A 12,221-nucleotide genomic window follows, 5' to 3' on the forward strand; every position below is an offset into this window, starting at 1 on the left:
CTACACACATAATCAGACCCAGACAGCTTCCTAAAGACCCAGACAGCTTCCTATGGGTAAACACACACTTTTATAGATCAGAGCAGGGCCAGACAGAGACACGAATACCCATAAAGACCCAGACAGCTTCCTATGGGTAAACACACACTTTTATAGATCAGAGCAGGGCCAGACAGAGACACGAATACCCATAAAGACCCAGACAGCTTCCTATGGGTAAACACACACTTTTATAGATCAGAGCAGGGCCAGACAGAGACACGAATACCCATAAAGACCCAGACAGCTTCCTATGGGTAAACACACACTTTTATAGATCAGAGCAGGGCCAGACAGAGGAACACCAACAGGCCCTCCCACTCTCTCTCTCCACTGTAGCAGAGCCAGTTACTACACACAGTACTGTATACAGTCAACCAGGCCAGTCTGCAGTATAAAACACCATCTATCAGCCAGTCTCTCTGTACTGACATGCCATGACTAGTGTACTGGAGGTTGTAGATTGACAGTGGCCAACTCTCCTGGAGAGCAACTGTGTGTTATAGCTCCTGCCTTGCTCGAACACAGCTAATCCAGGTCTTGATGAGTAGCTGATTGGTAGAATGTCAGTATCCAGTAGGTCTGCAGGAAGAGGGCAGGCCACCACTGGTTCACAGCATCTCTAGTCATGCTGACTGTCACTACTAAAGCATTATTCAGTGTCTCTGGGACTAACCTAGTGAGGGAACAGTCACTTATTCTTTCTGCTCAACACACAGCCTCATCTCCAGTCTATTATGTCCAAAACACATGACTGACAGACATGATTAAATCCTAAATGTTTTTCCTCATTCAATCTTTTTGAGCAGCTTTCTCCAGTGGTTAGCTTCAGGGAGGACTATTCTGAACTGATGTGCAGTGTGCTTCTCTGATACCTTCGCGCCTGTTACGGCTTCCCCCAGTGGTGGGTGAAGTCAGACTTCAGAGAATACTAATGAGAAGTGCTGCTTCAGTGACGGCGCCCTGATAAACAGCTCTGAAATCCCTTGCATGTGACCCCCTGTGTTTCATCTGAACTACCTCTCCTCTAGCCTTCCTCCTGACGCTGACTGCTCAAGCCATTAATGTACTACCATTCCTGCCATAATCGGCCATTAACTATTTGTTTTCGGAAGAAAAAAAGTGCTTGTTGCTTAAAGCGCTTTGAGAAAGTACATTAAACTTAGTGCTTTTCATTACAATTAATCACTCGCCCTCTTACTCTCCATCAGTCTCTTTTCTCCCTCCATCCCTCCTCCCAGTCACATTCAGGGCTATGTCGCGCTGTGCTCTGCGCAGGTAGATTCAGCAGAAATCTCCCCCCGGGAGAGAAATTGCTGAGCACTTCGAAAATAAACCCTGGCTCCAAACACAATATCATTGTGGAGCTCAACATTTCCTACTGCCCTCATCTACACAGTAAGCAATTCAAAGCGAGCTCTCTGACTATTCATTGAGAGAGTATGGTTGTATGAGTCACTGGCTTTGGACATTGGCTCTTGTTTAGAAAACAATAAAGCACAGAGAGTAAAGTGAGCACCGTTAAGACATAATGCACCATTGACCTTCTGGTACTAGAGTTTCTTTGAGCTTCAGTATTAGAGAATAGCCTGGTCTGAGGTATACAAAACCACAGCACAGATTACAGACCATCCCAATATAATATAGGCAGAGAACACAAAGAAAGAGAGAGGGGGTAGACAGAAAGAGAGAGAGAGGGGGTAGACAGAAAGAGAGAGAGAGAGGGGGTAGACAGAAAGAGAGAGAGAGAGGGGGTAGACAGAAAGAGAGAGAGGGAGGGGGTAGACAGAAAGAGAGAGAGGGGGTAGACAGAAAGAGAGAGAGGGGGTAGACAGAAAGAGAGAGAGGGGGTAGACAGAAAGAGAGAGAGGGGGGGTAGACAGAAAGAGAGAGAGAGGGGGGGTAGACAGAAAGAGAGAGAGAGGGGGTAGACAGAAAGGACATTGACTTACGATCGAGTCCATTGACGTAGCGGATGGAGACCTCACAGTGTCCCCACACGGCACTGACGATAGGGTACAGCCTCCTGCCCTTTAACCCTCTGAAGGCCACGCCCAGGTACTGGCCGTCCACCATGAAACTAAGCGTGCCCTCGTCCATGTCCAGCACCACCAGCAGGGCATCTGGCAGAACAAACGACTCGTCTGCCTCCAGGAAACACGGGTATGTTGGTGCCGAGGTGGAGGCTGGCCGGTTCTTACTGTCGTGGTAGAGTCTGTTCCGGCCCAAGTCCCAGCCCCACGACTCACAGTCCGAACCCACCAGGGCTGTGTAACCCACAGAGTGTAGAAGAGCGTCAGCCGTGCCCACCCCTACGACAGCGTGTGTTCCTCGTTGTCTCACCGGCCAGTGGATCCGCCAGACATGGAGCCCCCGTGTGTAGCCCACCTGGCCGCGGATGCAGTCGGTGCTCTGGGCCACCGGGTGGCGGTGGAAGGTCAGCTTGTCATCCTCCTTGATAAAGACATTGAGCGAGCGGTCCTCTGGGTTCCAGGCATGGTGGAGCTGCAGGTCAGAGGTCGCAGGGGGCATGTCCAAAAGTAGGTCAAGACGAGGAGGCCGGCAGAAGTCTGGACCCCGCAGCTCACGGCGGACAGGCCGATAGGAGGGATCGCCCCGTGCGTCAACAGACTTGATGCTGCCCGAGATCTTCTGACCCATCGCTGGAGAGGGATAGAAGGAGATGGGGTGGAGGGCGGAGCGAGGGTGGTATGGGACTTTTTGCCGTTACCTCATGGGCGCTGTGGCCAGAAGGGCAGTCGTCCCTGGCTGAGAGCCGCTCTCAGAGAGACACTCAGTCCACTGTCAGAGGAGCCTCGCTCCTACAGGAGAGACACAGTCCACTGTCAGAGGAGCCTCGCTCCTACAGGAGAGAGACAGTCCACTGTCAGAGGAGCCTCGCTCCTACAGGAGAGAGACAGTCCACTGTCAGAGGAGCCTCGCTCCTACAGGAGAGAGACAGTCCACTCAGAGGAGCTCCTCCTACAGGAGAGAGACAGTCCACTGTCAGAGGAGCCTCGCTCCTACAGGAGAGACACAGTCCACTGTCAGAGGAGCCTCGCTCCTACAGGAGAGACACAGTCCACTGTCAGAGGAGCCTCGCTCCTACAGGAGAGACACAGTCCACTGTCAGAGGAGCCTCGCTCCTACAGGAGAGACACAGTCCACTGTCAGAGGAGCCTCGCTCCTACAGGAGAGAGACAGTCCACTGTCAGAGGAGCCTCGCTCCTCAGGAGAGAGACACAGAGGAGCCTCGCTCCTACAGGAGAGACACAGTCCACTGTCAGAGGAGCCTCGCTCCTACAGGAGAGACAGTCCACTGTCAGAGGAGCCTGTCCTACAGGAGAGACGCAGTCCACTGTCAGAGGAGCCTCGCTCCTACAGGAGAGAGAGAGAGAGACAGTCCACTGTCAGAGGAGCCTCGCTCCTACAGGAGAGAGAGAGAGACAGTCCACTGTCAGAGGAGCCTCGCTCCTACAGGAGAGAGAGAGAGACAGTCCACTGTCAGAGGAACCTCGCTCCTACAGGAGAGAGACAGAAGAAAACATTAGTTGACTTTATCATGACATTCTCACTTTCCCAAACTCCTGTTACATACAGCAGCAATGGCAAGACAACACAACAATGAAGGCCCTTTTCCTTACATATCGAAATTCAACTCTCAAAACAGACAGGCTTAATGCAGCTGGCTTCCTTCACCCAGAATAAAAACAGTCAAAAGAGCAGAGAAAGAGGGAGGAAGCACAAGAGAAAGAGATGTATCAGTCTGAAAAAGCCTCAGGCTGCTCTGTAGTTCCTAACAGCTCTCTGGAAGAAGAGGGGGGAACATCTGAGCAACAAATAGGGAGGATGAACTCTTCTCTTCTACTGACTCACTCAAAAGACTTGAAGACATTCCTCCTCAGTTACCAGCCTCACACGCCAAGGGCACCACCCCTACAGACACTGCGTGTGCATGTGTCAAATCAGACATGAAATTTCACAAACTATGTACCAAACAATACTGCACCCCCCCAGAAATGTAGCTGGACCTCCCCCAGAAATGTAGCTGCTCAGTTTTAACCACATACTGAACAGAGAGGACCATTCATTGTATAACGAAACACAACAAACGTGGGGTCACTCACATGCACACAATGAAAAGGCCTGTGTGTGTGTTCTTAAAAAGGAAGGATATTCAGACAGAACGCTAACAATACTCTGGGTGATTCAGATTTTATGAGGGCCCTTTCAGAAGGGGTGGAGACTAAACAAGACCAAAAAGATTTGAGAAATCATTCCACAGCAAAGACTTCAAAACAGTCAGTTACCGTGACAGATTTTACATGATCATCTCCGGCACAAACATCCTGCCACTACATTTCCCATAAACCCACGGACACCCCTGTGCATCCCTGTTACCAAGCCCTGGGCCCAGCTGTTCCAAATTCTGTTCCAAAATCACTCCCCTGTTTTTGACAAGACCTACTCTGCTTCCAGAGAACAGAGACCCCCCCCTTAACTGTCACCCTGCACCTCCCTGTGAGAGCAGAACTTCTGCGGAGACACAATGGAGGGAGTCGGTCACACTCTGAACCCAAACACCAGGGGAAGACAGAGGTGGTGAGGCAGAGGTGGCTAGCCAGCTCCAGATTTGAACCACATAACAAACGCTGACAAACTATTGTCTGTGTGAAGTAGGACGTACGTGCCTGTGTGCATGGCTGTGTGTGTTCCAGACATCATTTACACTGTGCAGGCTCTACCCAAATAAAAGCTACACATCTTCCATTTACATACTTATTCATTTATCAGTCTATAAATGACTCATGGTGCCATTTGTGCTGGAATGAAGGGTGCTATTTATAACAATGTAATGAGGCCCACAGACTTAGTGATCACAGCACTGCGCCATCAGACACACTAACTCTGCCTCTGTGTGTATGAAACAGACAGACACTTGTTTGCTGACTGCGCTAGCCCATCTTTTGTAATGAGTGGTGTGTCTAGTCTGAGGGAAGGTACTCGTCATCAAATGACCCCTACAGGGAAAACACCAGAGCAGACAATTAGATGACAAACTAAAGAGAGAAATCAAATGGTGCATAATGGACAGAATGAAAATTACTCTCCTGCTGACCTCAACTTCATTACCAAGAGGTCTGCAGTCACATGTGCCCTCGTGTGAAGTCCAATCTCTGTGTGTGTGTGCATTCTTGACCCCCCTCCCAAAACCATCTGGTGTTTATACTAACCAGGGCCTCTATCTCCTCTTCAATATAGTTGGAGGAGACTAAATGTGGGAGAGATATGACAGGAGATGAGTGAAAGAGGGATGATGAGGAGATTGGTGGTAGAGAGTGAAAGGGAGATGCGAGCCCACAAGAGGAGATGGGTCTAAGGGAGCGCAAACACCGTGACGAATGTAAATCTCTCATTCATTATTAGTATTTTATTTAACTAGGCAAGTCAGTCAAGAACAAATTCTTATTTACAATGATGGCCTACCCCGGTCAATTGTGTGCCGACCAACGGGACTCCCAATCATGGTCAGTTGTGATACAGCCTGGAATCAAACCAGGGTTTGTAGTGACACGTCTAGCACTGAGATGCAGTGCCTCAGACCGCTACACCATTTGTTCGGCGCAATGTGTTTTAGGAATCACCCCATCGGTGGGGGTCAATACCAAACATTGTAGTGTGATTCTACATGGTTTGCAAATTATGGCTCACACTCTCTTCAGAGGTGTTAAGTACTCTGTCGGCAAACGCTACCGGTGTGCCCGTGCCTTCAGGGAGGAAATATGGAGTGATGAACAGAGGAAAGGAGGTAGATGACAGGTAAAGGAGTGGAATAGGAACATCTCTAGTTATTCTAGCAGACCTCTCCGTTAGTATAGGTGAGAGCAGCTGGCATGGAGGCCACTGCTAGCAGGCTGGCGTTGGCAGTGTTGTTGTCAGCATATTACAACAGAGACTGGCCAGACAATACAAGGCCACACAGACTCATTCATAACTTGAAAACGCATTATATCAAGATCAAACGAGTGACAGCAGCTTTGAACCAACATACACAGAAAACGGACAAGAACAGATATAGTTTTACACACGCACACAGTCTGAGTTGTAGAGCTTTTAAATAGCAGATTCTCTTATTCCAAAAGAATTTGACATCCTATCCTCAGTCTCCCCTTAGTTCTCCTCTCAGCGACGCGCCATCCCTTATTGCCAAGATAGTGGTGCTTCCCCATCCCTTGTTCCTCCCCACCATCTCATGTGCTTTGTGGAAGAGCAGATGTCCGTCACACCGTCCTACCTCAGTATATAAATGGATTCCCATAACATTGTGTTGTGTCACGGGCCATTGGCTGGCTGGGGGATCAATACAACTCTCCTGGAGCTCAACCTCTAGAAATGACTATTGAGCAGAGGGGAAAACACCAGAGTGATATGTTGCGTATTGGAAGATGAGAGGTTACACTGTTTATTAATGTGAGAGCCTGAGAAGAAACACCATTGATACAAGGTGGGTGGAGTCTGGGCTATTTCAGTGTTCCAGTCCATCTGAGCCAGGACTAGCAGACAGAGGTGTGACTGAACTGTTAGGTGATAGGGCAAGCACATCCCTAGTGGTAAACACTCAACCTAACACAAAGATGACTTGCTCTAACAGTAACTGAAATACAACACTGAGGGATTTACTGCGAGACTGAATAATAGTACACTGCCGAAGCACAAGTATGACAAACCATAGGATACGGTTACAGTGAGAGAGCCACGGTGAAATCCAACACTAAGAATTGGAGTATAACATCTTGATAGTGAGTTTGCTTTACAGTTAAAAGCAGAGCACATAGTCTCACAGGACAGAAAAATACAGTCACTTAATCACTCTCCAGACTTGTGTAACAGCACATCTTAACAGCTAATCATCTCTCATCCCAACCCTAGAGGAAGTGCCTTCTCTGTGTGTGTGTGTGTGTGTGTGTGTGTGTTAGCCAAACAGCTGTGGAATGATAGAGTACCACAACGCTCCCTTCAGAATCTCTTTAGCACAACACAGCTTGAACAAAAGAGTAACAAACGAACGAGACAGAGAGCAAGAGAGGGAACATGGAGAAAAACAGAGAGCGACTTCTTACCATGTGAAACGATATCCAAAGTCAAGCTGGTCTCAGCATTTAGCTTTCTCACGACTCAAGGCAATGTGTACGCAAACACTAGGAGGAGAGAGGGAATCTCAGACTTTCCCTGAATGCCTTGTTCAACTATGGCCAGAACACAGTGGATTGAGCGAGGAAGACCGAGAGAGACAGAGAGAGAGATAGATACAGTCTAGCCTCAGTCAGTTCCCAGATACGACAGGAGAACAGCCGCTGGAATGAGAGAGGGAGGGGAAGAAAGAAGGAAAGAGAGAGGGAGGGGAAGAAAGAAGGAAAGAGAGAGGGAGGGGAAGAAAGAAGGAAAGAGAGAGGGAGGGGAAGAAAGAAGGAAAGTGCGAGGAAGGGGAAGAAAGAAGGAAAGTGCGAGGAAGGGGAAGAAAGAAGGAAAGTGCGAGGAAGGGGAAGAAAGAAGGAAAGTGCGAGGAAGGGGGCTAAGCACGAGGCCACAGAAATTATTTCCCAAAGACGACAAAACAATCCAGTCTCGCTTGCTCGGTGCTTCAAGTGGAGCTAGAAAAAAAGAATGGCATGTCGATCCTGCTCTCTGACCAAACCTCCTAGAAGAGACATGCCACTGTCCAAACCTCCTAGAAGGGACATGCCACTGACCAAACCGCCTAGAAGAGACATGCCACTGACCAAACCTCCTAGAAGAGACATGCCACTCAGAGCTGAAAGCCTCCCTGGCTGGAATGTACTTCACTGGTTGCTGCAGAGACAGCCTCATGTGAGTGAGAGCACTGTAGTGTTACTTCAGTAGGTGAGACTGAATATGGAAACTGAGGGAGAAAGAGGGAGGGACGGACAGAGGGCAGAATGATGGTGGGAGCGCTGTGTCATCTTACTCCTCTCACAGACATCATATTCCAAGTATGGAGGGAGAGCATGAAGACATACTTGTTCATGTTAACATTTCAACCCTCTACCGTCTAACCTTCTCACTGTTCAGCTTTGCAACCATGCCCGCCTCTTCGCTACCCTTCTCAGTGCCCATCCATCCCCTTTCCCTCTCATGTTTCTCCCATGAGAGACAAGAAAGCCTTCCCACCATCTCTACTCCCACACACTTTCGAGTGGCATTCCTCTCACCATGCCCTTTCCTCAATCTGGGGAGGCTTAATCACACAAGCTGTAGAAAGCAGAGTCAAGTCAAACCACACAGATTCTACAACCACCAGATAATAAATTGAAATGCATACTGTATAAAAATCCTAATGCAGCTTCTGCGTATGAGTACATTAGGATGTGTCTGTTCCATTGCCTTGTTTTCACATGGGCTTCTATTTAGTGAGAGCATCGCTAAGTGTTTGACCTCTGTGTAAGACTAAAGAGCTCCCTTCGTCAGAGCAGAGAAGTCCCGAGGCCAGCACAGAGCACAGGCTGGAAACCTTATCAACCCCACTGTGTCTACATTACAGTCCATTTCAACCCTCACCACACAACATTGACAAAATACAGTTAACCATGTATGAGTCAGTCAACTAGCTAGTAACAACCGTTGTCACACAACTGTCAAACACAGCACCACACAGAAGGGAGCATTGATCATTAACATGAAGAGCGAGGGGGGACAAGGTGGAGAGATGAGGGAAAGAGATGGCTAAAGATGAGGAAGGCAGGGTGGGGAGAGGGGGGACAAGGTGGAGAGATGAGGGAAAGAGATGGCTAAAGATGAGGAAGGCAGGGTGGGGAGAGGGGGACAAGGTGGAGAGATGAGGGAAAGAGATGGCTAAAGATGAGGAAGGCAGGGTGGGGAGAACAAGGTGGAGAGATGAGGGAAAGAGATGGCTAAAGATGAGGAAGGCAGGGTGGGGAGAGGGGGGGACAAGGTGGAGAGATGAGGGAAAGAGATGGCTAAAGATGAGGAAGGCAGGGTGGGGAGGGGGGACAAGGGTGGGGAGGAAGGGGGGGGGAGAGGGGGACAAGGTGGAGAGATGAGGGAAAGAGATGGCTAAAGATGAGGAAGGCAGGGTGGGGAGAGGGGGGACAAGGTGGAGAGATGAGGGAAAGAGATGGCTAAAGATGAGGAAGGCAGGGTGGGGAGAGGGGGGACAAGGTGGAGAGATGAGGGAAAGAGATGGCTAAAGATGAGGAAGGCAGGGTGGGGAGAGGGGGGGACAAGGTGGAGAGATGAGGGAAAGAGATGGCTAAAGATGATGAAGGCAGGGTGGGGGAGAGGGGGGACAAGGTGGAGAGATGAGGGAAAGAGATGGCTAAAGATGAGGAAGGCAGGGTGGGGGAGAGGGGGGACAAGGTGGAGAGATGGGCTAAAGATGAGGAAGGCAGGGTGGGGAGGGGGGGAAAGGTGGAGATGGGGAAAGAGATGGCTAAAGATGAGGAAGGCAGGGTGGGGAGAGGGGGGGACAAGGTGGAGAGATGAGGGAAAGAGATGGCTAAAGATGAGGAAGGCAGGGTGGGTAGAGTGAGGGACAAGGTGGAGAGATGAGAGAAAGCAGTCAGAGCAACAGAAAAACATTTAGCAGAGGAAGAGGAATGGTAGAAACATTACGAATCAAACTATGTGCATACACACTACATCAAAAAAGATGAAACAGAAAAACCTTGCAGGACGCTAGCTATAAAATAGTAACACGTCATCACAAACAGCTGTCTTGACAGATTAGTGCTACTTTTCATCACTTCACGACAAAGATCAAAAGGGAGTTGACAGCAGGGTTGGTCAATGAGGCCATTCGTCCAAATGACTTGCCATCTCATATACAAAAAGGAGACTAGAGTACAATAGCACCCCCTTACCCACAGCTTCTGTAATCCAGCTCCTTCAGATATACACCCAGCTGAGAGCAGAATGGCTAGTTCCCTATAGAGCTGGATCACAGAAGGTCAGAGAGGCATCATACCCTAGCACTGCTCTGGGGGTCAGTAGATGCATTGCCACAAGTTGGATCCAGATAGTGAAGTATTTGAAACCTGGCCCCAGTAGACAAAGCCGCTTGTTCCAAGTCCTGTCAGACTTTGCAGGAGTTGTTTTACTGGAAGCTCAAGGTGCATTCTAGAGGCGTAATCCACTTGAGTTGAGTACACACACCCAGGGGCTATTAACAGAGGTCAGTCAAGTTGAAAGGTCAGCAGGTGTCTCCTCTTTCACAACTCCTTGTCTATTCCTTCTCATACTGTTCCATAGTAAACTCAAAATCCCTGTGCTACAATTCAGCTGCCTGCCTTGCCAGAGCCACACATCCATCCCATCAGTTAGGCAAATTAATGGATAGATTACAGATAATGATACTTGTCACCACACAATAGCACTATACTGGCAACAACAAAGCCCAGAAACAGGTTTGAGTAGCACCTGGGAACTGACTGTGGCAGGTTGATGCTACACATGGGTAGAACGAGTGCACGAGAAGAGAACCTCCTATACAATTTATAAAAGGGCTTGGGGTCCATGGACAAATAATGCTCTAGAATGAAATCCACAATGGAGTGGACGTGGGTTATCAACATAATATACAGTGAGTGCTAGACTATCTTTGTGGTGCTAGGATCATACAGTTGGTTAAAACCCAAGGCATTTTCTCCAGGTCCACAGAACATTTCAGTTGTTTGGGCTGAGCCCTGTTCAAATATTAAACAGGTATCCAGGCTGAAGGCTCTGGTTACCTGGGCGAGCACGTAGGTAAGCCCAAACTGGTCTGATCAGGTTCCCCACCCTGCCCCATGGGTAACAGAAACAATCTCATTGGTGGCTCCATCAACAGGAATGAACAATCAAAAGCACTCTGAGCCAATTGGTATCAGGACATGTCCAGGATCTTTAATTAGTATCTCTGAATTAAACGACAGCACCTCATCTCTGCACATTTGTTGCATCAGGAAGGTTGAGTGGTGCAGCGGTCTAAAGGCATTGCATCGCTAGAGGCGTCACTACAGACCCTGGTTCGATTCCAACCTGTATCACAACCAACCGTGATTTGGAGTCCCATATGGTTTTGCACAATTGGCCCAGCATCGTACCGGGTAGGCTGTCATTGTAAATAAGAATTTGTTGTTAACTGACTTGCCTAGGTTAATCATTCATTCATTTATATATACATTAAAATCCACTTGTTTTGTGCACATTTCACACTTTGAATGGGTCTGAAATGCAGTCAATGAACAATAAAGGAATTGGGAACATCAACTGTGAGGAGCAAATTAATAGTAGCCGAATTATGCTGGCTGTGGCTGAGCTCACTTGTTAATCCATCCGAGAGCTGGCATCCACAGCGAACCACCACATCACCAAGTCCTAAGATAACAGGTCAATCCCTTGAGAGTGGTTCTGCCTAATTCCTGAGGAAAAACAGAAGGGAACCAATGAGGCAGGAGGTAAAATCAGGACAGCAAATATAGACAGATCGACACAACAGTGGTAGGCTTGATTACCAACAACGACGAGACGGCCTACAGGGAGGAGGTGAGGGCCCTCGGAGTGTGGTGTCAGGAAAATAACCTCACACTCAACGTCAACAAAACTAAGGAGATGATTGTGGACTTCAGGAAAAAGCAGAGGGAACACCCCCCTATCCACATCGATGGAACAGTAGTGGAGAGAGTAGCAAGTTTTAAGTTCCTCGGCATACACATCACAGACAAACTGAATTGGTCCACTCACACAGACAGCATCGTGAAGAAGGCGCAGCAGCGCCTCTTCAACCTCAGGAGGCTGAAGAAATTCGGCTTGTCACCAAAAGCACTCACAAACTTCTACAGATGCACAATCGAGAGCATCCTGGCGGGCTGTATCACCGCCTGGTACGGCAACTGCTCCGCCTCAACCGTAAGGCTCTCCAGAGGGTAGTGAGGTCAGCACAACGCATCACCGGGGGCAAACTACCTGCCCTCCAGGACACCTACACCACCCGATGTTACAGGAAGGCCATAAAGATCATCAAGGACAACAACCACCCGAGCCACTGCCTGTTCACCCCGCTATCATCCAGAAGGCGAGGTCAGTACAGGTGCATCAAAGCTGGGACCGAGAGACTGAAAAACAGCTTCTATCTCAAGGCCATCAGACTGTTAAACAGCCACCAC

The 12,221-nt window shown here is 48.9% G+C and overlaps 1 protein-coding gene across 4 annotated transcripts in view; it reads right to left on the minus strand.

Moving 5' to 3' along the window:
- Positions 1 to 12,221, minus strand: part of LOC135546618 (SPRY domain-containing SOCS box protein 4-like) — a 45,730-nt gene that overhangs the window by 14,227 nt on the left and 19,282 nt on the right. For 2 of the 4 annotated variants that reach the window (XM_064975184.1, XM_064975186.1), the window contains 2 exons: positions 11,380 to 11,477; positions 1,992 to 2,861 (listed from right to left, as the gene is read on the minus strand). In XM_064975184.1, the coding sequence (XP_064831256.1) occupies positions 1,992 to 2,700 (709 nt within the window). In that variant the 5' untranslated portion in view covers positions 2,701 to 2,861; positions 11,380 to 11,477. The remainder of the gene's footprint in view (positions 1 to 1,991; positions 2,862 to 11,379; positions 11,478 to 12,221) is intronic. The other 2 variants (XM_064975188.1, XM_064975187.1) reach the window with 1 other exon arrangement.

This window comes from Oncorhynchus masou, chromosome 9, assembly GCF_036934945.1.
Source record: "Oncorhynchus masou masou isolate Uvic2021 chromosome 9, UVic_Omas_1.1, whole genome shotgun sequence".
Lineage (NCBI taxonomy): Eukaryota > Metazoa > Chordata > Actinopteri > Salmoniformes > Salmonidae > Oncorhynchus > Oncorhynchus masou.